This window comes from Sminthopsis crassicaudata, chromosome 1 (assembly GCF_048593235.1).
Source record: "Sminthopsis crassicaudata isolate SCR6 chromosome 1, ASM4859323v1, whole genome shotgun sequence".
Lineage (NCBI taxonomy): Eukaryota > Metazoa > Chordata > Mammalia > Dasyuromorphia > Dasyuridae > Sminthopsis > Sminthopsis crassicaudata.
In genome coordinates, this window is record NC_133617.1 from 622843921 (window position 1) to 622871262 (window position 27342).

Genomic DNA, 27342 nt, shown 5'->3' on the forward strand with positions numbered 1-27342 from the left:
GGTTGATTTTAGAAAAACTTGGAAAAACTTGCATGGAATAATGACGAGTTAAATGAATAGAATCAGGAGAATGTTGGATATGGTAACAGCAACATTGTTCAAAGAATAACTGAATTATTAAGCTATTCTGAGCATTATATAAATATTCAAACCCACTACAAAGTACCTAAGAAGGAAGTTGTTTCTACCTCCAGAGAACTGATACATAAAAGCATTCATGGCATGGTATATTTATATATAAATATGGTGTATATATATATACATATATATATATATATGGTTTTGTATTTATATATAAACATGTGTTTATGTGAGAGAGAGGGGGACAAGGGAGGGAGGGAGAAATGGTGGTCTTTTGTTCTGTCTAAGAAAAGAGGGAAAGCTTGAATTTAAAATGTAACAAAAAATTTAATTTAATTTTTAAAAAGCTCTTCAAAGTTCAGATCAAATATTAAAATGAAGCTTTTTTTTGGATCATCCCAAACACTAGTATTTATCTCTCTGCTGTTACTTTCAATTATTTTATACGTATTTGTGTGTGTGTGTGTGTGTGTGTGTGTGTGTGTGTGTGTGTGTGTGTTCATGTATCTCCTGATTTTTAAAAAATAAGCTCCTGGAGGAGCCTGAGGAGCTGTTTCATCACAATGCCTGGTATATAGTAGGCATGTGATAAATGCTTATTAGTTGACTGACAAGTTGTTTGATTAAAAAGTATCAGGAGGTATATGAGGGGGAGATTATTTTGAGCTGGGATGAATCATAAAAGGCAGAGGGACTTCACCCAAGATGTCCTAAAGAAAGGAAAGGCTCACAATTGCTGAAAACAGTAGGAGGGAGGGCAACCACTCCAAACATGGGGACCTATATGACAAAAATCAAAAAGGCAGGAGAATTCATGAAGCACAAACTCCTATCAAGTAAACTTGTGACTTTAAAAAGAAAATTTAACATGAGGCAATGAAAAAAAACATTCTTGATTTGGACTTTAAAAGACTTGGATTTATATCCTACCTCTCATGCTTCCTAGTGAAATGGACATTGGTATCTATAAAATATTACTAATGGTAAGACCTACAGCGCCCACTTCATAGGGCAGTTGTGAGGATTAAATGAGATAATGGATGTAAAGTGCTCTATAAACCTCCTAGTATAGTAGAAAGAGCACTTGGCTCTGGAGTCAGGGAACCTGCATTTAAATCTGATGCCAATTATCTATGTGATCCTAAACAAGTCACTTAAGCTCCCTTGGCTTAGTTATCTCATCTGTAAAATGAAAAGGATTAGACTAGATGGCTTCTGGGGTCCATCTATGGTCCTATGATCTTGTATAACTATGAGTTAGTTATTATTGCTATTAGACCTGTGATGTCCCACATTATAATGGAGTCTAGGGACATCTTCCTGGCTCTTATAAGAAAAGCAGCTGTGCCCTCAGAGAAAGCACATGGAGAAGGGCTCTCTATATAGACAAGGACTGAGCCATAATCCCTGCCATCCCCTTGCACTTGGCAGCCCACAAAAATCAAAGAAGTCTGGGCATGAAAGTGTGAGGAGTGAGTTGTATGTTGTAAGCCATTGCAGCTATAAACAGTAATGCCTTTCCAATACAGAGATATTATTCTCCCTTCCTGGAATGTTCCCCCTCCCTTCCCTAGTCTATGCCCTATCCTTCCTCTGAGGCCCAGTTCAAGCCCCACCTCCTCCACAAAAGGCCTTCTGTGACTACCTCTGCTCTGGGGGATCACATTCTCCTCTAGTCTCCTGCAGCAGTTATACTATTTAGAGGCCCATAGAAATAGAACTGGAAGGGACCTCAAGGCCAACTAGTCCAGATAAGAAGATGAGGAAACTGAAGCTCTGAGAATTAAAGGATTTTCCTGGGGTCATCCACAGGTAATAAGTATCAGAACTGGGATAGGAAGCCAGGTGTTAGATACAAATTTATTACCCTTTACATTTTACCATCCTATTTAGCTTTTTGTCATCAACAAATATTTATCAGACAAGCTCACAAACTCAAAGACCTCCCACTATTTACTATATATTTTCTGGATTATTCTTTACAAATTAAACAATGCAAAACACTAAGTGTGATACACTATTTTTGATTATTAAAAAAAAAAAGCTCTATCTTAAATTACTTTTTCTTATTATATTCTGTAACATCAGATATATCTCCCAACCAGATTGCAATCCTCTCTGGACAGAAAACATGTTCTTTATTCTTTGTTACCCTTGCACCTAGCATAGGCATGTATTCTGTAAACACTTGCTGTTGATATAAAGATAAAAACCTCTTCTGACGGGACATCAGCTTTGAGTTGCTTGTCTCAAGAAGGTATGATGAGACAAGCCATCTTTGATCTTCTTCTCACCAAGGACTTAAGTGTTTTGCAAAATGGCTAACGATGACCTAGGATACAATCTGGAACTATTGATCCACTGTCTCTCCAAGCAAAGATCATAGTTCCATTTAGAATCAAATCCATAATTATCATGATCCTTGTTAATACACAATTCTCACCAAATAACTAACTACCCTTTAGCAATATAAAAATACACAACTGACCTGACCTGATGTCTCCATCTTCAAGGTCCAAAGAGTGACCCTCAGATTCTAAGATCTTAATGAATTCTTTCATCATTCTATAGCACTGGGAGAATAAATACACAAAGAGGTGCTAAGCTCCCATTTTTTAATTCATCTAAAGGTGTGCCACGGAATCTATCAAAGAGAACAAAGGTGACATTTCATAGGGCTACAAAGAAAAACATATGGTGAATTGTGAGTTAGCTGAAGCAAGGTATGCCTATATCTCATTATACTTTTACTTCCTCACAAACTTAAATCCCAGTGATGTTAGTAAGAACAATTTTCCTCCCACACCAGTTTCAACTAACAAGTCTTCAAAGTAGCTGATCTTTAACTTTTACAAAGAATTTAATAATACATGATCTTCCTTCCCTCTCCCCCACACTACCACACATACTTCCAGTGTCTATTCTCTGTATTAGCTAAGTGAAGACCCACATACTCTCCACCAACCAGATGAGTCATAAATATAAGAGGTATATGGATGTAAACTGAGACTGTTTACACTTTCTGTGACCACTGGCTAGTAAAATAAAAGCAGTCCACTGAACTTGATTGTATTGCTTCCAAAAATCCAGGTTACTTTGTCAAAGAAGTAGTAACTTTATTAAGTATCATCTTTTACAGCTAATTTTACATCACATCTGACTGAAGATGAACAACAGACCTTAGGAGAGAGTTCTTAGGAACTTGGCATTTTGCAAGTTTGCCAGCCTCCATTATCTATTTTAAAAAAAGAAGAAGAAGAAAAATTGTGGTTCCATCTATTTAAATGAAAAAAAAAAAAGGTGCTATCTCTGTTTTTCAAGGCTCTCTGATTCCTACAACCTAGAAATTCAAGGACCACTCCCCAAAAATTGGAGTGTTTTCTTGACTTTTTTTCCCTTTGCATCTCTGAAAACTTGGGACAAAATCAGGTTTAGTCAACCTCCTGTGACCTGTTCTCGCAGAAATGATCTTATGATTCTGGAATTGCGATTTCGAATGTATGTGCCTACCCCAGTGTCTGGTATTATATTACATCAGCATGAAAATTAGCCCAGGCCTAAGGAGCCGGCCAACTTCAGAAGCCTTCTTCATTGCTTGCCATGTAATACATGATATGTAGAGCCTCTGACTTCAGCCAACAGACATTTGGAGACCGTGTTGGCCCTAAGCATAAGGTCTAATCTAGCGTGTGTTTAGGTCTGAAAGCGAATCAGAAAAAGCACTGGAGGGCACGTCACACAATAAGAGCCCTATAAATTCATCACCACTTGCAGCTTCCCTGGCAAACCGACTGCTCATAGCGGACTGCTCCACATCTGTCCTCTGTGATACACCTCCAGCTGGCAACTCCCACTCCTTTCCTGCCCTAGGAGAAAAGAGTGAGAGTAAAAGAGAGAAATAAAAGGAGACGGAGGAGAAGGGACAAAGAGTAGGAAAGAAGCAAAACCATCACCGTCATCACCCCCAAGCCCAAACCATCATCAGGTCGGGATCCTTCTCTCTGACCCCAGGGACAAGAGGAGTGGATCCAGAAACCCAGAGCCCTTTGGTCAAGTTTGGATTTCCCAAATTGATCAGCCTGAGCTCTTCCCATGTTTCATTAGGATCTAATCGGGCAATGTGATTCTAGCCCTCGCCTGCTTTTCGGGGAACCTACAGCGTCTCCATGCACTGCTGAGCCGCACCTCCGCAGCGCCCCTCTCTCCTTCGACCTCGCGTAGTTGTCTACTCCTGACATCCACTCCCACCCACCACCCACCCCCTTCTCGGAAGTCTCACGCACGGTTGCCTCCTTTTTCTTTTCTTTTTCTTCTCCCTTCCCCAGTCCCCCCTCCCCCTTTCCACTTCAAGCCCGGGTGTGTGACTGTGGGCTCCCTCCCCTATCTCCCATCCCCACTCTCGTCTCTCTACCCCTCCCCCCTCCCCACCCCCATCCCCAATATTCCCTCCCCCCCGCCCCCGGGCCCAAACTCGGGCTCTCCTGGACCAGCCGCTGCTCCTGGAGCCCTGATGTCTTCATTGGACTCCCCGCAAGGGTTGATGGGGTGTCTCGCTCAGCTTTCCAAGCAAGAGGATCTCAGCTTCGGCAGCAGGAACAGCAGCGGCGGCGGTAGGGGCAGCAGCAGCAGCAGCAGCAGCAGCAGCAGCATCCTCCAACCCCATCTAGTGCTCCCAGGCGGCGCTCCCCCCGGCACAGAGCGCTGCCGCGGCTGAGCTACTGAGCGGCTGGGACTCAAGCCAGCGAAGCCCGGAGAGCGGAGCGCGGAGAGCGCATCGCGGCCGAGCGCAGCGCCGCGCAGCGTGGCCGTGTCTCCCCCCACCCAAGGCAGCAGCGGCTGCACTGACTTGGTCCTCTGGGGGTGGGGGGGAGCAACAAGGGAGCTGTCGGTCGCGGCGTTATCCGCAGCAGCAACAACCACCGCCGCCACCTCGGTCCTCCCTTCCGTTGGTTCTTCTCCGTACTGCTTCCAGCCGAGATTGCGAACTTTGTGTCCAGACCTACTTGGCGGGTCTCCGTGGTCCTGACCCTGGCCCCGATGCGTTTTTTGGCTGGCACTCGGGTTTCCTGGGGTTAATGTCCAACTGGGGGTCTACCGAGACCGGATCAGAGGTAAGCGAGCTGCTGGAGGAGGAAGTAGGTCTCTTCCCACCCCTCACCCCATTAGGAAGAGGGTGGGTAGAGGCGGAGATGGTGAGGACTTGGGTTACCCTAGCTAGTCCTGGAGCGTCAGGCGTGGAATTAGGCAGCTGAGGAGGGAGAGGAGGAGGATGAAACGAAGAAGGAGGTGCGGCGGACCAGAAGAGGGAAGGAAGGGGATAGGGTGGGAAACTAGGAGTAGAGGGTGGAAAGGGAGAAGTTGAAAATGAAAAGGCAGAAGGCCCTGCTTAAAAAGGAACTTAGGTAACTTTGGGAGAAGATTGTCTCCAATTCTCTCCCTACCCTCCAGAATTCAGCATGCCCCTCTCTGGAGAAGGGCTGTGCCACAGGATCTTCTCTATCCTAGGGTAGTGTGCAAAGGAAAATGAAGTCGTCCTCTTCCCCACAACTTAATGAGCCCCGGCCGTCCTCCCTACCGGTGTGTGCCGTTATACTGGGGGGGGGGGGGGGAAGCTATTATTGGTGACTTTGTTTTAGGTTTCTCTGGATTAAAAAGAAATACAGATACCTGGGAGCTTATGGCAAAGGTGATAAAAAGTGGAAAGTAAAGAAGACTCCCGTGGTACTTGACCGGTGTGTTAAAGCGACTTGAACTATTAAAGCCTTCAAAATAGATTTATTGACCCCTTACTGAGCATATACACCTGTATGGGTGTTCACATTTGCATTCCTGTTCCTCAGGACTTTCCAAATCCCAAGCAAGTAACATAATTTTCCCAGTGATGGCTCTCAAACTTTCTTCCCTTTCCACTCCCCTACGCCCCAGTGAAAACTGGTTTGGAAGAAGGGAGATTCTGTAGCTATTTTCCCTGTCTGTAAACACACAATGTCAAAAATAAGCCTAAATTAGTCATAGCACATGATAGATGTGCCCCTAGTCCAAAAGACTCTGACCAACAACCAAGCATATTTCTAAATTTCTAATTCTTGTATGCATCTGTATTTCTATGATATCAGTGTGCCCAGACTTGAGCTGTAGAATGAATTGAAATAAAAACTAAAATTCTAGTGGGATGAATCTTTTAATGAATGCTCTGGTTTTTGGACTTTTTTTTTTTTAACATAGGACCTGTAATGTTCCCCCTTTCACAGGTGGGTTCTGCAGCATATTTAAATTTCTCTGTAGATTTGCCTTCATTATAAAGGATGGCCTCATCAATGTATCTACTTTTTTTTTTTTTAACTTTTGGCTTCAAATCTCCCTACAAATAAAATCAAAGTCGGGAGCCCAGTAATTGTCCCCTCATCCTCATATGCATACCCCTATACCTTTTTTCCTTTCTAAAATATTGTTTGCTTGATGTCATTTTGATGGGACTAGCAAATCCCACAAAATAATAGATGCTTAGCCACTAAGCCTAGGCCCTGTTCAGCTGTGCCTATACTTTCTGAGGGAAGGGGTTAAGGCTATCAGTGTAACAAGTGTCAAGTAAGAGAAAACTTCAAGGTGAGACTAAATCTCTGTGGTAAAACAGGACTTCCATCAGCCTATTCAGTACAGAATAGACTTTCACTATTCTAGCCCATTTTGGACTTTGTTTTCTTCCACATTTTTCTATCCTATCTCCTGGAATAGTACCCCCATAAGTCAGTAAGAAACCAAACTGGTGATCTATCCCTAAAAACATGGGATAAAAATCAACCTGCTTAGCTCTTAGGAGGACAGTGAAATATTCACTGAACAGAAATTCATGGCATTAAGACAAAAGGTTCCCAGTATTTTAAATTTAGAGTTAGAAATAACCTCATAGATGTTAAGTGGCTTGTCCCAGATCACTTGACAAATATCCTTTTCCTCATCTCTGAGGAAACTTCCCCACATAACACTTCCCAAAGTCTGCTGTTTAAAGTCCCATTGCTGAAGTTAAAGTGTTGCTTACAATATCCCTGTTACATGTGAATATTTTCTTTGTACCTTTCCAGTACTCTTCACTATAAATTCTTTTAAAGCTGACATATCTATCTTCTCAAACCTAATATGTCATTTTAAAATTTCTCATATCAATCTCAAAACTGAAGCAGAAATATATCTTTCTCAGAATTAAAAATGAGAAAGGAGTTCTGGTGAGAGGGGAGTTCACCTTGATATGAAACTATCTCATTAACTAGGTTTTTTTAGGTGAATAAAAGGACAATTCCTATTTCCAAAGAAATGTTGTCAAGACATTAGCTCAGGTTAGAGGGTAGGTGGATTAGGAAAGAGATTGAAGGAGACAGTATTAAGAAGGAATATCAAATAGTCCTAGGGATAACTCCAAAAGATTTTAAGCTAAGCGATTTTCCTCCCTTCTGTTATACTTAAGATGACAAATGACCAAACTTCCCAGCTATGTAGTAAGGTGGACTTAGTGAACTATGGTGTGTTTTAGTGCCCCCTAGTGCCCAAAATGAGGAAAAGTTACTCAAACATTTGGTAAGGAGGAAAGAGGACTTGTAGAGTGACCCTCTTTTCCAATACCATTGATCAGATTTCTTTCTAGGACCTATACTGGGATGTATGTCTCAAATTTAGATGCTGAGCACCCAGGGCACATGCCTTCTTGTACATAAGGTAGTTCATTAGTCAAAAACACCAATCAGGAAATCTGGTTTCTTGTCCCAACTCTGCCACTCTTGACCTTTCCGGTGTCTCTAGTGTTCAATTAATATTATATCATCACCATCATTAAATACTATGTTAAAATGTTATATTCTAAGGGGAAAAAAAAACTTTTTGCAGCTTTGGAAAGCACTTTATCTTTAATCTCTTTGGATTTTCATAACAACCCTTTGAAGTAGGTGTCATTATTATCCTCGTTTTACTTCTGAGGAAACTGTGGCTAAAAAGGTTGTTAAGGATCCTCGGGCTAGTCAGGGTCTGAGTGCTTTGTCCTTGAAATGAGGGAATTAGGGACCGATTAATCTCTAAATGTGAGGATTGTTTAAAAAAAAAAAAAAAAAGCCGCATCTATATGGGAACACTTTGGCCAAAACAATAGGAGCCTATGCAAATACAAGATTGTTTCTCTTGGTTTGCAGTTAAGTATACTAATCTAAAAAGGAATGGGGAAAGGAGGAAGAGACACTTTTGTTTGGGAATAATCAAATGCAAAAAGTGTGAAGGAAGAGAATTTGAGAGAAAAGAAAGAAAAGGAGAGAGTGGCAAAACGTAGACCTTTTAGAAAGTCAAAGATGAGTCTACTTTTTGCACCCTTTTGGAGTCAGGCGGTTTGCTTATGATGAGCCTGCATTAGGCTTCCTCGCCAGAGCAAATTCGAGAAATAAGCTTCTAGTTCGAGAGCCTCTAGTGAGGGTTTCCAGGGAGAGAAAAATGCACTTTCCCCAGCCCAGGGGGCCAATTTCGGGGACAGGAAAAAGCCGGGCTGAGAGCGGGAAGACAAACCAGAGATCGAGGAGCCTCCTCTTTGGCGGGGAATACAGTTTTCCATTTCCCTTCTTTGCCAGCTTCACCACACTCCTAATTGAGAAATTCCACGACCAATTTTTGAAATCGCCCATCCGCCCACATTAGGGGGAAAACTGGGGAAAGCCCTTTTAATACGGAAGGGAAATCTGCTGGCTCCTTCTCTTCCTGTTGGTAGGCGGAGGGTAATGCAGGCGGGCACCTGGATTTTAAATGGTGCATTAACCTCGTGCCCGCGAGCTTTGGGGAGGCTTGTAGACCGGATGGACGAAAAGAGAGAGAGAAGGCACTTTACGCTTCCCAAAGTCCCGCTCCTCAATTCTTCCTCCACTCTCCCTCCTACCCCCATTTGCATGGTTCGGTATCGTAAAGTTTATTTGGAATGGAAGGCAATGGAACCAGTACCTCGCTGCCCCCTTGCCCTGTAGGTCGCTAGCCGCAGCTCCCCTCCCCCATCTCCGCCAACGCCACCGCCCTGCAAACGAGCCCGGACTGGATTGGGAGGCTGAGGCTTGCGGGTGTCTCGGAGTTTCTTTTTCCTCCTTGCTAGTGCGGCCAAACAGCTGCTTAGAGTGCAAACAAACGCCAGGAGGATGGAAAACGCATCCATCTCCGCCGAGCTAGCTCCGGGGCGGGCAGCGGGCACCGTGGGAGGTGGCGGCCCAATTAAACGCTTCTCTAGTTAGGCCAGGACTGGCACTGGGGTTACGGGTGAGGAGGCAAGAGCAAAGTCTGGAGTGCCTGGGAACCAGAAGGCGAGGGGGCAGGAAAGATGTTGCTTAGATAACAGTGGCCCAAGGCAGCCATTGACTTTTCCTCCAGAGTTTGCTGAAAATTTTCCTTCCCGCACTTCTCCACGGCTCCATCTCTTTCTCTTTTCTCTTTCCGGTGAGAGAGGGCGGGGGCAAATTTGTCCTTTTCCGACGGGTATGCTCTATTTAAAAGGAAAGAAGGGCAGAGCTGTGGCCTTAACCACGTGGAATTTCAGCTGCACCAAAACCCAGCAGAATTGGAAGGGCAGAGCCTTGGAAAGCTGGGCTCATTGGCGTCTAGTAAAGACCCGAACTGAATTGGTCCATAAGGGTCCCTAGCCCCTGGAACTGGAAAACACATACACACACACTTTTCCCTTCCCTCTCCAATTCAGCCCAGAGGGAAACACGAGTAAAAAGTAAAGTTTTGCGAGTAACAGAAGTTGGACGATACATATTTCTTTCCTTTTTGATTATGCTTTTTTTTTTTGCTTTTTTTTTTTTGGAGAGGGGAATGTAGTGTGAAAAGTCCAAATGGTGCCCCCTGGCTGAGGGAGGTTTGTATTTATTGTAACACGCTCCTCCTGCCCTAAACCCCCACCCCGCCCCAAGCTGGAATCAGAGCTCGACGTGAAGCGCCAGCCCCAGGCTTCTCAATTCCCAGATCCCCTTCCAAGAGGGAGCAGCGTCCCGGAGGCGCCGCGGGCACGTCTTTTTTCTTCCTCCCTATAGCGCATCCCGGGAGATCCCTCCCTTGAAGCTGTGAGCAAATTGTATTGCTTTGTGCCTTGCCTTGAGAGACTTGGCTGGGGCTGGATGCGAGAGCGCGCGGGAGACTTCCCTTTGGTCTGTCTCTCTGCGAAGGAGAAGGCTAGAGGAGAAATTCCCGGGAAAGAAGGGGATACAAATGGGGCGGGGAGGGAGGAAGATCGAGAGTGCTGTTGCTGATCAGATGTTAAGACAAGTGCAATCGCTGCCTCACACTTAAACATGCCTACTAACTGCCAGATGCCTACTAACACTCTTTTTTCCGTCCCCAATAAAAGTTTGTTGCTTGTTTTTGTTTTTCCCCTTTGGTGGGGGTTAGTGAAAGAAAGAAAATACGCGGGTCGCCAATAGAAGATGCAAGTGCATAAAGCGAAACCGGCTGTAGCCATTTATTTGCAAGTGATGGGTCTGGAAACCTTTGGGAGAAATTTTATTCTAGTTTTTGTACCTATTAGTGTGGGTAAGCCCAGCTATGGGGAGAAAGAGTAGCTTCCAAGGCCGGGGTCCCCATTAAGGGAAGGAGTTTCTCTAGGAAGATTGGTTTCTCTGAACCGCCTTGCGGGATAGGTGGGAAGGAGTGAGGAGATAGGAGGGGGATGTAAGGTGTTAAAGTTGAATTGGAAGATCGGGTGGGGTGAGGAACAAGGAGCTTGGACTCAGAATCTGCAGCCTGTGCTGCAGATGTGGGGCAAGGCAGGAACAGCTACTCAGCTCCAAGCTTCTCACCCCATAGGTGGGATCGAGTCAGAGAAAAGGCGCACTGGATTTAAAAAGAGAACTGCGCTGGTCCCCAAGAAAACTTGAGAGTAGGAAAGCGCTCCTACCCGCCAAGTGGGATTTGCAGGAGTTAGGGTATGACAGAGCTCCTAGCTGGAAGTTTGAAGAATATCCTCCAAGGAGACTGGAAGGGCGGCTTAGGACCTCGGCCCTCTCTTCTTGTAGTCCAAGCCCAAGCATTTTGCATTGCAAAAATGAAAAGGTCGCCAAGACAAAAGCAAAGATTGCTTTGTAAAGAAATCTTTAAGGGTTTCTTTAAGAAAGCAATCACCTGGGAGTTTTAAGATACAGGAATATGAACCTTATGCCATGAAGATGAAAGTTGGAAGGGAGGGAAGCTGGCTTGGTAGTGGGAGGATCCACACTACTGGAAACTTGACTAATTTCCCCTCTCCCTCTCTTTCTCCCCTCTGACCCAAACCCCAATCCACCTCCCAGGAGCTGCTGCTGGACGGAAATTTAAGATGAAGTTATGGGATATTGCGGCTGTCTGCCTGGTACTGCTCCACACTGTGTCCGCCTTCCCACTGCCCGCCGGTAAGAAGCACCCCGGAGGGCCAGAAGAAGAGTACTCCCCCAACCGACTGGCTCCTTATGCTGTGAGAAGAGACTGTAAGAAACGTTTCCCAATCCATAGCCACCCTTTCTGACTTACTAATCATGCACATACCATAAGAGCTTAAGAAAAAATAATAATAATAAAGTATGCCCCCAGGGGTGATGTTGGGCAAAGGAAGGGCTGATAAGGAAAGATGGGTAGCAAGGTCTAGGGCAAAACCCTTGGGGGCAGCAAGGTACTGGTTCCATTGCCTTCCATTCCAAATACTTTGGGTTTGAACCCCCTTTCTGCCACTTTGGAACAAATTCCATCACTTTTCTGGTTCTGTTTCCTCTGCTGTGAAATGTAGATGTGGGCAGGGAAGATGTTGAGGGCTGAAACTCCAAAAAGGTATGCTTGAATCTGACACAGATCACTTAAAGGCTAATTACCTATTTGATAAGAGACAATTACTATTAGCATATGTTTGGATACATGGCCCTTCTCACTGGTGCTTACTGAATGTTTGGTGTTAAGATGGTGATGGGCAAGGATTAGAGGGCAGAGGGAGAGGGATCAGAGAAGCACTTGGCCGCAGGACTAGGAGGAGAGAAGTTGGTGACTCCGCACTCCCAAATCCAGGATTCTGCTTGGCTGTTTCTTTATTTCTCCCCCTCAAGACCAAGGACTTTGATTTATCCTGACTCTGGCTGACCCTGAAGCCCTCCAGAGAGTTAACTGGTACTTTACAGGAAAGGGTTCTGAGTGAAGAGCTATGTATGTGTGGCCTTTCTATTTGGAATTCAAACCCAGATAGTTTGGAGGTAAATTCCATTATCCCTTGAGCTTTGGTGTTTTCATATGTAAAGTGAGAAATTTGGCCTAAATGATGGTTGAGCTTGATCTTTCCATTTCTAAATCTGTGATCCTATGACTTAGATAAACTCTAAAGTTCCATCTAAATCTAAATCCTGTGATCCCTAGGAAGTTCAGGGTTATGGGATTGTTTTTAAAGTACTTGCTGGTAAAAAGTGCCAGAAAATAAATAGATTTCAAGAGGTCTATGAACTTGAATGGGAATAGTTTTTTATCTCCACTAACCTCTAACTGAAATTTAGTGTTTTCTCCAATTATTTTACTATTATTCTGAGAAAGGTCCATAAGTTTCCAGGTGCCAAAGGGATCCATGGCACACACACACGCAAAAAAAAAAATTATAAAATTGCTTGTCTTAGTAATTCTCTAGACTACCTGTTTAGTTGGGGGAAATTATTGTTTAGTTAAGTAATTAAGTAAGCCCCTTGAAAGCAGATCCCATTTCATAAATGTGTATTAACTGATTGACATTTATCTCATCTGCTATACAGTTTACCATTTTAATCCATCCTCTCCAAAAGCAAAGTTCCTAATTACACATAAATTAAACTACTGACTACAGTTTTATAGAGAAAACACACAACTTGACAGTGTCAGATCTAGGCAAAAGAACCTCCATTTTGATCATAAGTAAAATTAATGCTAAAGTAGCCTCTGCAGTACTTTTTAAGCGAGGTATCCATTCTCTGTTCCCCACCTCCATATCCCCATCTTGTGTCAGATAAGGCTTCTGTGTGCTATTCCATCCCCACAACTTCTATTCCTCGAAGAAAACCCAAATTTTAATTTTATAACACTTGAGTTTAAGATTCTGACCTGTGATTTCATCAACATGAAGAATTTCCATTATTCTAGAGCATATTTGGATCATATAGTGTTAGGAAAAGAAAGTGCTTTATTTCCTCAAGGTTATTCAACTTGTCCAAAGTGAATATGTCTCAAGGGTTTGAACAAAATTTAATTTGACTCCAACACTGGCTTTATACATACATGTTGTCTCCAAAAGCAAATGAAATAGATGATTATTTACATTTCAAAAGGAGTCTTAAGTTTAATGAAAATATTCCACAGAGATCTTATAACTTCTAAAACGAAGTGTTTCTTAAAAGGTGATTTGATTAAGTAAAATGTGCTCCATTTAAAGCTTACAGCCATGTTTTTATTGAATAAATTAATGCATATTGACATTATAATGCATGAATAGTGGGGAACTCTGAGGCTCCAGAGGATAATAATATAAAGTTCCCATCCAATGAACTGACCTAAAGGCTCCTTTTTCTTTGAGGTAACAGAACAGAAACAGAAAATTTGGAGAGTAATTATCAATAGAAAATTCCCATCCAAAAAACTGACCTGATGAATTCTTCCTTCTCTTTTCCTAAAGTCATTTTCCATGTAGACACAGACCACCATCCAGTCTATTCCTGTGAAACATACGTTGATCATAATCATAACAGAGACAGCCAAAACACTCTGGCCATATGGTAGAAGGTGGAGATTAATAGTCAGCCTAGACCAAGAAGCCTTAAGGCTAGGAAACAGCTTATGGAATGTGACGTGCATGTTATGGGCCTAATTACAACAGCATAAACCATCTTCCTTTCTAGGACCCCAGAAAAGAGGAGTTTATACAGTGTTTATAGGGTGCCATAGATGAACATAGACAGGTAAATTAAAGATTGAAAGAGGTAATACTGTTGACACCTTGAAATTAAAGGATCTGTTAAGAGAACTCCTGCCAAAAATAGTTGTGTTGGGAGCCTATTTTTAAAAGCATTAGAGCTGTTGATTTGAAACATTAGCTTGTTTCTTAGTTGATGCAAATTTGCTAATCATCTGCAAGAACCTCTAACTTACTGTAACATTAAAGTGAATGCTGCTATCTACTTACTGGAGTTACCTTCAAACCTCAAGAAGGATATAATAGCCTTTTATACCACATAGTATACCACAGTATAACAATATAATGTCAGCACAACATTGAGAAAAGAGCAAAATGGAAGACAACTGCTTAACAGTCATTACACAAATGAAATAGGGTTTATTTCTAGCCCCACTAGGATAAAACACTAGTGGGCTATGTCCACTAGTTTCTGGGGAGTGGGCAAGGAGTATCTTAATGTTGATTAGACAACAGAAGGATGGAGTATATATGGCTTGGAGTCAGGTTGAATTGGAATCCCAAAATTTAGTATCTGTAACTATGGGCAGAGAGTTATTGATTGGGCAGCTAAGTGGCACAATGAGTGCCAGGCCTAGAGTCAGGAAGACCTAAATTCAAAACCTGGCCTCACATACTTACTAGCTATGTGACCCTAAGCAAGTCATTTAACCCTGTTTGCCTCAGTTTCCTCATCTATAAATGATCTGGAGAAGGAAATGACAAGTCATTCTAGTATCTCTGCCAAGAAAGCCATAAATGGGGTCATGGAGAGTCAAATACAACTAAACAACAATAACCACCAAATAAGCCTTGCAACAGTGAGGATCCCTGTACTAGTTAACATATGTTACATGTTATTATAATACATTATAATGACATTATATTATACATTATATATAATATATTATTACATATTATAAGTGTACATCCCTATTACTTATAATATGTAATTATGTATTATAACATATGTATAACAAAATGTATTATAACATATTATTTTTATATATAATCAGAAAGGAGCCTTGAATGAGGAAACTGCAAAGCATTCCTAAAGACCCTGACTTCAATCTAAGTACACTCAGGTAGGCAGGCCTATTAGCCTATTAAGGGCAAAATAAATGACATAGGCCCACTCTGAACCCTCAATAGTTCAGGCAGTTAGCAATAACGACACCAACACCATTCCAGTCTGTGGTTGACATTCATGCTTTTCTTTGCTCATGATGCATGAACTCTTCTATAGTAAACCATCACATATGTTTCTAAACATTAAATTTCGTTGAAAAGTAGGAAGGCCTCCAAAAGCTAAAACCATGTTTAACAAATGACCTTCTGGAAAAAAGAAGGGGAAAAAAACCTGTGGCATACTTTTGTTTAATCTGCATTATTAACATTTTTCTTAGGTATAAACAGTCAACAAAACTATAAATCAAGTCCCAATTTGTAATGTTTGCTAATTTGCAAGATATATATGAGCATAAAAATGTAACAATCAGCTCTGAAGAGCTAACTGTAGCTAGTTCTAGCATACCCCTAGCTGAATCTCTCTGATTCATTGGGAGGGAAAAAAAATCCAACATTTTTCAAGTCTGTGAAGAAGAGAAGAAACACTGTAACAGAGAGAGAAAGCTATCATTAAAGTCATGAAAACCTGGGGTCCAGTCCCATCTCTGACACATATTAGCTAAGTGATACCAGACAGGTTCCTCAACTTCTCAGGGCCAAATAGCTCTCTTAAGATTATATGTTGCAAAGTAGTTGCTTATCTACATTGGTACAGGTAGGTTGGGAGCCCAATATGCCAATGAAATAATAGATCTAGAATTAATAATAATAGTAGTTGCAATAGTGAAGTTTATAAAGAAGAAATCTATGTACATTGTTTCTAAACAATTAATTTCATTCCAGTTCACTCTTAAGTTTGAGACTTAAAATATGTTCTTCTGGTTCCAATGTAAATGAGGCCATCAGAGCAACCCAGCTTGGGGGGTTACTGATGTAGGGTTTATTTTGGAAAATATTAATAACCCCATAATAGGCATATGCAAACAAGTTGAACTCACAGTGCTTATTTCATTACCCTGTATTTTTTTTTTGCTCCCTACATCATACAGATTCTACATTTTCTCACTTGAGATTCAAAATTGACTTTGTGGGTTTTCCTAAACTACCTTTTTTCCTATTTGCTGCTCACCATTATCTTCACGAGAAGAATCATGAGTGAAACAGTGTAACAATCACCTCATCTTCCTTCATTTTTCACATGAGAATATAAAGTCCCAATTTGATAGCTAATTTAAGTGTTAAATGTATATATAAAGAGCAATACAGCTAGCTATTCTTATCCTTGGGTATGCTTCAAGAACTGAACCCTTGAAAAGAGCCAAAAGTTAGATTCAAGTCTGGAACAGGCCCCTTCTTACCTGTAACCCGAACCCCTGAAAAGGGTCCAGAGCCAAAAGTTAAATCTGAGTCTGGAATAGCCCCCTTCCAACCTGAAAACTGGCCTGTGTCATGGTCTGAAGACTGCCATCCTTTGACCCCCAGCTTCATCCCTGCTCCATCCCCAGATGTGTCTGTATAACGGATTATGCAACATATGACCAACCAGGAATTGTTCAAGAAAAGAGGTATTTTATTATTAGATAATTTTATTTGCTGAGGCAATTAGGATTAAATGACTTGCCCAGGCTTGCATAGCAGGGAAGTGTCTGAGGTCAAATTTGAACTCAGGTCCTCCTGACTTCAGGGCTGGTGCTTTATGCACTGTGTCACCTAGCTACCCTGAAATATCTTCTTAAAGTTTGGGCTCAATGTTCTATGAGAGTCTTTTCTAGCTCAAGATCTACGGTTCTGTCAGTTGTTCTTGTCTTTCCTTCTGCTTTTGAACCCCCCATGTTCACCAAGCTGGTTTGCTTTCAATGCTTTTTCTCTATGTGGGTGGTTGATATCTAAGTGTTTGTAAGTTGGGGATTGCCCCAGATGTTATTTCAGTTTTTCAGTCATTCCATCTAGACATTTAGCATTAAAAACAAAAATTAAACAATGCATGAATCACTTGATTCAACCTGCTTATTTTACAGTTGAGGAAACTGAGGCTCAATATATTTGATAAGAGCTAGCTTTTTGAAGCACTTTAAGGTTTGCAAAGCTTTTTACAAGTATTAGCTCGCTTTAGCCTCACAAGAACTCTGGGAGATGAGTGCTATCATTATCCCCATTTTGCAGATGAGGAAACTGAGGCCAATAGATGTTGAATAATTTGATCAGAGTCAAATAATTATAAGCATATGAAGCCAGATTTGAATTAGGGTTTTTCCAACCCCAGATTTAGTGCTCTATCTGGTATGCTCTAGCTGTAGAATTATTAAAATGTAGTATAATGCCAAGTTCTAGGTCAAATGAGGTAATCTCTATTGATCCACATTGCTTAGATTTGTATTCTGATATTCCAATGGATCTATGATCCTATTTGTGTGGTTCCTACCTTCATTAATGCAGCTTAGAACTTAACCATATTCTTTCCCTCCTTTGCAACTATTGCCCATGCCCTCCACAACAGCAGAACCCAATGTACTGGAACTCTTTTCTAGATCAAGGGTTCTCAAGGTGTCAAGCAACCCCCAGAAACCATTTCATGATATCAAAACTATTTTCATAATAACACCAAGGTGTTTTAATTTTTAACATGGTAAATATCAATAGATATAGCTCATAAGTAAAAGATCTTTGTGAGATCTTCAGTGATTTTTGACAGAATTAGGGGATCCTAAGACCAAAAAATTTGAAATCCGCTGCTCCAGATTTCTGTTGGATAGGTGATGTTGGCGGAGCATACAAGCTGCCCATCGGTTCCCTCTTGCTCTTGCTACATGCCGGACTGGCCGACCTCCCTTTCCGGTCACACGTCTCTCTGATGATATCCTTTACAGGCCTCTTTCTTCCCTTGCGCAATTCTTGGTTGGTCATATGTTGCATAATCACAGTTATACAAACTCATTCGCCCAGAAAGGGGTGGTGCAAAGATGAAGCTGGGGATCAAAGGATGGCAGGCCCCAGACCATAGACACAGGTCAGGTTGCAGGTTGGAAAGGGCCTGTTCCGGACTCTGTACCCCCTGAACCTAACTTCTGGCTCTGGACCCCTTTCTGGGGCTCAGTTCTTGGAGCATACCCCAGGGATAAGAATAGCTAGTTATGTTACTCTTCATATAAATATTTAAGCTCAAATTAGCTCCCAAATTGATCTGGCTCTCAGTTCTAGCACCTATTTTATATAATCACTTAGGACCTAGAGCCTGAAAGATAGATATCCTAGAAATAAAAGTAGTCCCCATTCCTTCTATGATTATTCACAACATTCATAAACAGGGAGCACCTTTGTTAGAGCAAAATGCCATTAATTTTCCTTACTTTTCTAAAATACTGAAGTCCAGATTGTGAATAAGCACTTGCTAACCAGACCAGCCACCTTGTGTTCTGTGTTGTGCTAGGTACTTCTTGGAGAAATAGGACCTGATTCTGAGACATAAGGAGCTTCCAATCAGACTGCATATCAAACTAGAGCATGGTAAACAATATTTCATAGGGGGCAAAGTAAACTACTATGCTACTGTAGCTTGGAAAGATAAAGGGAGAAATAAAGACATTTTAGATAGAAGAGTAAAAGCATGAATAAAAAGTAGTGAATTGGGAACAAGTTTATAAGAGGGAGGGGAAAACAGTGTAGATGCCTATTGCAGCAGAGAATTGTTGTATTGGGAAAAAAGGGGAGAGCAGAGAGGGAGGGGAAGCTGGATAGTGGAACCACAGAGAGGTCATTGGAAAAGTAGATGAAGGAACTTTGTTAACCCTAAATTTGGTAGATAGTGGGAAGCCACAATTAGTTTTTAAAAAGAGTAACAGGAAAACAAATCACTGCATCACAGATACAAAGAAACCTAAGGAATGCTTCTAAATTGCTAGAACTTAACTTATGCCTAATCAGTTAAGAATTTATTAAGCGTTATAGTGTACTAGATAAAGGGACAACTAGGCAGCAAAGTGGATTAAAGCTTCCATTCTGGAATCAGGAAGACTTGAGTTCAAATATGGCCTCGGACACTTACTAGCTATGTGATCCTGACCAAATCACTTAATCCTATTTGCTTCAGTTTCCTTATCTACACAATGAGCTGGAGAAGAAAATGGCTAAACACTCCAGTATTTTTGCCAAGAAAACCTCTAATGGGCACACAAAAAGTCAGAAAAAATGAAACAACTCAGCAACATGTTACAAAATTAACATAAGGTAATTTGTGAGACAGACAAGTTTTTAGGGAGCTCAAGAAAGATTTCAAAGAGAAAGAGGTGTTGGAACTAAGTTTTAAGAAAACCACAGATTTTAAGAGGAGGAAACAAGGAAGGAATGTATTTGAGATTTTCTATGTGAAGGAGACTGTGTATGAGGAACAGTTAGAAAACCAGTTTGTCTGAAAAATAGATGGTATCAAGGGAATAACATATAATAATCTTTGAAAGATACATAGGGAGCCAGCATGTCAAGAGTTTTAAATGCCAAACTGAAAAATCTGTATTTGACTCTGGTTGGTTGGTTGTTGTCCTTCATTCTCGAAGAGAACCAAAATGACATCACTATATTAGAATGAAAATAAAAGGTGTCCAACTATGGCTGATCCATCCAATATGAGCTCAGAATACTCTATCACAGGTCAGGGACAAATAGTCCACTTTGGGTGGAGATATTCCTGATTTGTGCATCTCACATTTCTTTTAGTCTACTAACTTTAGTTTACTCATAGAGCATAGCACCTTTTTTGATGCAGGCATACCATATTAGACAGTCCTGTGCCAGTATCTCGTATGGCTCATAAACAATTCCAAATTTCTTATGTCCCAGAGATAAGAAGGAGCTGCTATAGCTACACCAGGGATTCTGATGTGTGCTTTAGGAATATTACTGTGGCAACTGTGGGGAGGATGCATTTTAAAGACAATACTTGAGGGAAGGACACTAATTAGCTATTGCCATAGTTTAATCGAGAAGTGATTTGTCCCTAAACTAAGTGATGGGTATTTGATTAGGGAGAAGGGAATAGATGGGAAATGCTGTATGGGAGTTGGCAAGTGACTGGACATAGGAGTAAAGAGTCAACAAGGAAGACTCCAAATTTGTGAACATGACTGATGAGATGGTGGTATTTTTGACAAAAAAAAAAAACAAAAACAAAAAAACCAGATAGGCTTGGATCTAGTTTTAGACTAAAAGATTATGAATTCTGTATTAGATATGTTGAGTTGATATGCCCAATAGGCAGGTAGTAATATAGGGGCTAACATTCAAGAGAGAGATGAGGGCTGGATATATAGACCTGTGAATCATCTGCATCAAGATGATAATTAAAGTCATGTGACCTGAGGAGATTGCCAAGGGAAAGAATGTAGAGAAAACAAAGGGTCTAAGACAAAACACCTAGAGTTAAGAGGCTTCATATGTACAATGATGCAGCAAAGGAGATTGAGAAAATGACATATAAGTAGGGATTGTTTACAATCAGGGTATACCCAGAGATGCTTTAATCTATATTTTATCAGAAGTATCTTTAAAATTATTTTTAATGAATTATATTCCTATCTTTTAAAAAGCCTCTAGTGAATCAGTATACTAAAATGCTTAAACAAGTGAAATTAAAATGAAACCTGACAACAGAAGACAGAATTAGAACTGGAAGAGACCACAAAAATCATCTAATCCAGCCTTCCTCATTTTACGAATGAGGCCCAGGGAGGTTAGTGTCATACCCATAGATTTGGAGCTGGAAGGAAGCTTAGAGATTAGTTAATTCTTCTCCCTTTACAGAGCAGTAAGTGGAAGGGCTGGCATTCTAGCCTAGCTCTCTGATTCCATCTCTCAACCTACCTGAGCCAGTTTTTAGAAGGTAGGTTTTTGTCCTAAGGCTCAATGAACTCTTTCAGACAGACAAGAAAGGAAGTTCCACAGATATGATTTCCCAATCCTGCTACTATAATTCCCCAAAATACCCTGCTTCTAGAAGAATAATAGTTTATAATAATAACTAGGATTTATATAGTCCTTTAGGGTTTGCAAACTATTTTATACATGTTAATTCATTTAAGCTCCACAACAGTTTTGTAAGATATTATCCCCTCTTTACAGATGAGGAAACTGAGGTTGAAGTTAAGTATCTGAAGTAGGATTAGAATTTGGGTCTTCCCTAATTCTTAGTCTAGTACTCTACATATGATACCATTTAACTATCAAATCTTGCAAACAACTTTCTAAAAAGAACTTTGGTGCTCCAAAATTTGTAATAACTTTAAACAATAACATCCTTACCCATTGCTAATCAGCCCTACACCTCTTTCCATTTCTCCTTTATCAAAAGAATAATAAAATACAAACATCTGCTTTCTAAAAGAACATTCAAGTTCTCTTCAAAACACAGATTTTTACAAAAATCAAACAACAAATAAACAGAAAAGAGAGGCGGAAAATATTCACTTTCTTTTAGGTCCAGCACATGATTTTTATTTGGGTCATTCAGGATACATCATCCAATGATTATTTTACTATTTGTTCCAAAGTACAAATCAGACAATGTAGTGCTGAGAAGCACAAATTGATTAAAATTCTGTTGCAATATTATTGTCTTTACTGGTGAGAGAGATATATGGTCTCCACAGACAAAGTTAAAATGAAGAATTGAGATTGTGATCTGGATTTTTCCAGCAAAAGAGCAGAAAGTCAAGCAGAATTATATCATGAAAAGTTGTTGTTTAATCATTTTTTAGTTATGTCTTATTTTTTGTGAACCTTTTTGAGATTTTCTTGGCAAAGATACCAGAGTTTTGCCATTTCCTTCTCCTGTACATTTTACAGATGAGGAAACTGAGGCAAGCAGGGTTAAGTGTCTTGCTCAGGGTCACACAGCTATTAAATATCTGAGGCCAGATTTCAATTTAGATCTTCTTGACTCCAGGCCTGGCACTCTATACACGGCCATTTAACGTCCCCTTGGCAACAAGATTTGGAGTCAAAGGATGTGTATTCAAATCCAAGCTCTGTCATTTCACTGTCTTTGTGACATTGAAAGTGGAGCTCAGTCTCTTCACCTGTAAAATGAAAAGGTTGGCCTTTATTACTGATAAAGCTCTAAACTTCTCATCCTGTGAACTTACCACATTGCCAAAAAATCATCCTTGCCCTCAGACAGCTAGGTGGTGCCATAGTGCACAAAATGACATGGGTCAGAGAGATTCATCTTCCTAAGTTCAAATCTGACTTCAGACACTTACTAGTTTGTGATCCTGGGCAAGTCACTTAACTCTGCCTCAGTTTCCTCCTCTCTAAAATGAGCTGGAGAAGGAAATAACTCACACTGGCATCTTGGCCAAGAAAACTCCAAATGGGGTCACTAAGAATCAGAGAGCTTCGCTTTTCATGGAAAAGGGGGAACTTTGAGCTTTTGTTTCTAACTAAATGTTAGAGAAGTTGAGTGAAGGGGAAAAGAGGTAAACGTGGGTTGGATTGGTCAGAAGAGAGGCTGATGTAGAAAGTAGAACTTCAGCTAATGCTCAGAAGAATAGATAAGACTTAGAAGCTGGCTGTGAGTTACCTGTGGGATAAATTCCCTTAATTTAATTCAGACAAAGCCATTTTTGTTTTAACTAATATAGTGTTGTTGTGTCCTGCTTTCTAGAGCCCCCAAGTTGGGATGATTAAAATATACCTTCCTAGTGGAGAAGTGAGGAGGCAAGACTCCTGAGTATAGTGGAAAAATGGAATCCATTTATTTCAAGGACCTTCCCCTTTATATAATGTAACAAAAACAACACTGTGCACATGGGATCACATGAACAACTTGCTATTGTACATAGTTTGCCACCTGGTATTATTTCCACCTAGTAGCACTCTGCTTCAATCTCAGGAAGGCCAAGAGCCCTTAGGGGAGATGAGAGCCGAACCAGACAGTGTTTGCAGGTTTCCTCTGGGCTGAAGGGTCTTATACCTTACCCAGAGTTTCCCCACTGACTGTGACCCTCTACAGAGTGTAAATGGACCTTTCTGAAGAAATCATTCCCTCTGTTCTTCATTTTAGTCCTAGTGAAGACTTGACTTGAAAGAACATTGGCATAGTGATGTGATAGGATGATTGCATCATTAAGCATCCCCTAGTTGAAGGGCTCATGAAAGGTGCTGGTTCAGCTGTGGATTCCCTAAATTCAGGAATAAACATTTGCTGGCAAAAATAGATAGAAGAGAATCCCCTGATTTGTTCATTCTTTCATTTAACAAACCACTTATTTAAAGTATTTGCTACATACAGAGTACTATATGAAGGAATGGGGTGATATAAAGTTTTGGTGTGACATGACTCCTTCTCTTGTGAACCTTAACAATCCAGTTAGACAAAGGTATGGAAAGAGACTGTTAGGAAGTTCATGAGATAAGTTGGAATCAGTTTGTGGAGTGCCTTGAATGCTGGACAATAGTTTGTATTGAATTCTATAGGTATTATGGAGTAATTGAAGGTTTTCTATCAGGAGAATGATGGGCTAGGTGTGCAGAGCATTTGAACTTGGAGCCACTTCTAGAAGACATTGGACAAGATCCTTCCCTGTCTAGGCCTTAATTTCCTAAATATGATGATGCAGTGGCTGGACTTGATGAGCCTCTGAAATTCCTTCTAATCCTGGTTCTTGGATCCTATCAGTAGATAATGTTTGACAAAATAATCTTTCCAAGTTATAAAGCATAATTTGAAAGGAGAGACTAGAAATAGAGCTACATAGTCCAGTTTGAGTCCAGAAAGAGCTCCTTAAGCCAAGTAGTAAATGGGTGGTATAGGGGGAAAACATTGAACCTAGAGTTAGGAAGCCCTAAGTTCAAATATGACCTCAGAAATTTTATTAGCTGTGTGATTCTGAGCAAGACTGTTCTCAGCTGTTTGCCTCAGTTTCCTCATCTGTAAAAATGAGTTGGAAAAGGAAATGGAACCTACTCCAATATCTTCACCAAGAAAATTGCAAATGGGGTCACAATGAATTAGATATAACTGAATAACAACAACAACAACAACAACAAAAAACAGAATAATGGTAAAGAGAATGGAAAGACAACAGAAGGGAGAGATATTAGAGCAATCCTATTTTTGTAATAAAGAGAATTTTTTTTCAAAGCATTTGTCTTCTAAGCAGAAAAAAATCCATTGTGAGATTAGGAAACTGAATACCAGTTAACCATAATGAACATCATTCCTCAAATTATGACTGTGGGAATTTTGCACTTACATAATACTGAGACGTGCTCCCTTGTAATTTACAAGTTTAAAATCTCGGGAAGGAGCCAGGATTGTGAAAATACCAATGAGACAATTCTTCCAATTTTAAAAAAAGAAAACCGAGGCAGAGAGGTTGTGCAACTTGCTGTAATATTAGAACTCTGAGGCTTCTGAGTCTCTTTGGTGGGTGTTTTTAATTTCTGTCATGTAGATAGCATGGATTTGGATGTAACTTATGATCTGATTAACTAGAGACTCCTGGGCTTACCTTCCAAAAAGCTCACTCATCAGATGATGATATATGCCTATTAAACCATTCCTGTTATGAATAACATTTCCATATACCAACCCTCAGTATGCCTATCTTCCCCATCTTTCTCCTCTCAGTTACTCCTCAAGGATCCCATTCCCTTCTATTTAGTTCAGCAGCTCCCTAGTTCTGGAGAAAGCTGTAATAAGCCTTGGAAGAAACAGGAAAGTCTGTTGGGGAAGAAGGAGAATTGGGCAGATTATAAAGGGGCAGCAGAGTGTTTAAAGGAGGCTTAACTTTCCATTACATTCAGTTGAATTGGTTAATACCACAAGAGAGTAGGTGGTGGAGGTGTATTTGAGGACAGAAATTACTCTGTAAACTTTACTGTGAAACTTTTCTTTCTTTCAAATCACCATGTTTTTATGAGGACAGTTGAACATTCTATAATGTGAGTGCTTGTTAATGTTTGGTGCTTATTATATCTTCAAGTGTGTTTAAAACTTTTGGCTGGGGTTCTGTTAGAACATAGGTACAGGATGATAATGATGATGATCAAGATGGATGATGAATAGATAGATAGATGCATAGATATGTATATATAAATACATACATAGATATGTACATAGATACATAGATAGATAGATAGATAGATAGATAGATAGATAGATAGATAGATAGATAGATGTGAACAAGTACATATCCTGTTGCATGTTTTGTTAACTCCTAAACAGGAAAATGAGGATCTTTTACTGAGGAGAACCATGCTGCCTTGCTCTATTGCAGTGTTATTAGGGAAGCTGGGAAATGAAGAATTGGCCACATATGCAGAATTCAGATCTGGCCAAATTATAATCAGACCTTGGATTCCCCCATATTAATATAACATCATTATCCCCAATTTTGGTTTTTGTGATGATCTGTGTGGCTCACGAAATATTCCAGGAGATTTATTGTAAGTAGCAGAGAGAAATATGTCTTAATATGAGAAAAAAAATTCCTATCCATCCAAGCTAACTAAAAATAAAATGATTTCTTCAGAAAAGAATATTGTGTGTCTTCTTAACTACAAATCATCTAGCTGAATTTACAGTCACCTGTTGGGGAAGTTATCTATAGGCATAAATATGAATTCATATTTGGGTGCACATTTGAACTGGATGGACCCTAAAGCCCCCCCCCCCAGCTCTGAAATTTGGATTTTTGTTTTGTTTTGTTTTTTAAGGAAATGCTTATTTTCTCTTAGCTCGGTTATAGAAAAAGAATAGGAAGATATGTATATGACCAAGAGGCAGAGATGTTTTTAGCAAAAGTGGGATGGGACTAATGTAAATAAATACCATTTCAATTACTTCTGAAGTCTATTTCCATGGCTATATTACTATACTGTTAAATTATTTGCATTCTAACTGCTTTTGTTTTCTGGGCTTGAGAGAATCCAGAAATGCTTTTAAACCAACAAAACACTGGTGTTTTTACAAAGCAAATACTTTTCAAATAAACCAATGTCATGCCTTGTTGTCAACAAACCACTGGTCATGCTGAAAGCATGCTGGTAGCTTTCTAAATGGTCACAATAAATTAGTAAATTGTAGCAACTAATAGTGGTTCACAGAAAGATGCATTTGTTTCTGAGCCCCTCAAGTAAACCAGGAATCACCCTAGAACCAAAACACTCTAGTTACGTGTTAGATGAGAATGGGTTGCCTGGGTTGTTAACATATTTGGTGCACCAAAACAGATTGATAGTTGCCATCAAGTAGATCTTTAAAAGTCAGATCAATTAAGTGGCAAAGAAAATTAAAACCTTGAAATGGTAGCAGATTCAAAATGTTTTCCCTAATTCTTTCTGAGAGTGAAAACACTCTTGGAGTGAAGTCATTGATTAAGTTTGTTATTCAATCATGTCAGGCTCTTTGTGACCCTATTTGGATTTGGCTTTTGGATTTTTTTGCCAGAAATACTGTAGTAGTTTGTCATTTCCTTCTCCAGCTCATTTTACACTTGAAGAAACTAAGGTAAACCGGATTAAGTGACTTGCCCAGAGTTACACAGCTAGTTAGTGGCTAAGGCTGCATTTGAATTCAGAAAGATGAGTCTTCCTGACTCAGGATGGGCACTGTATCCACTGTATCATCTAGTTCCTCACATTGATTACGTGAAGATGCCCAATTTAGTGAAAAAATCAGTGGCTCAGATCTCATAAGACTTGATTTTATATTCTGGTGCTTAGGACCTGTGTAACTTGATTAAAAAATTGGCCTACTCTGGTTTCAGTTTTCTCATCTTTAAAATGAGGGACAGCAAGATAGCCTAATAGATAGAGCACTAGATCTGGAGTCAGGAAACCCTCAATTCAGATCCAGTCTCAGACACTTATCAACTGGCATTGTCACGTAGCTTATGCCTCAGCTTTCACAACTGTAAAATAGGGTCATAATAGCATTTCTCTTAGAGGAGTGTTATAAGGATCAGATGAGATATTTGTAAAGCACTTAGCACAGCACCAGGTACATAGTAAATGATTAGTAAATGCTTGTTCCTTTTGCCCCACCTAAAATTAGGGAAAGAGAGGGATTTGGATTAGTTGTCCTCCAAAATGCCTTCTAGTTCTGGATGTAATCCTATTAGCTAGAGTGTGTGTGTGTGTGTGTGTGTGTGTGTGTGTGTGTGTATTTTGTACTCTTCAGAGTGCTGGGAGTTTTGAGAAATTCCTGGAAGTCAAACAATGGCAATGCATACTTCATTTTATTCAGATTACACTAAAATCCCCAT

The 27342-nt window shown here is 40.4% G+C and overlaps 1 protein-coding gene across 2 annotated transcripts in view; it reads left to right on the forward strand.

Annotated features, from left to right (window-relative positions):
- The first annotated feature begins 3634 nt into the window (after positions 1–3634).
- The window catches only part of GDNF (glial cell derived neurotrophic factor), a 37759-nt gene continuing 14051 nt past the window's right edge, over positions 3635–27342 (forward strand). Inside the window, exons 1-2 of one of the 2 annotated variants that reach the window (XM_074282628.1) lie at positions 3635–5192; positions 11379–11477. In XM_074282628.1, the coding sequence (XP_074138729.1) occupies positions 11405–11477 (73 nt within the window). In that variant the 5' untranslated portion in view covers positions 3635–5192; positions 11379–11404. Of the gene's footprint in view, positions 5193–11378; positions 11553–27342 lie in introns of both variants that reach the window. The other variant, XM_074282627.1, reaches the window with a different exon arrangement.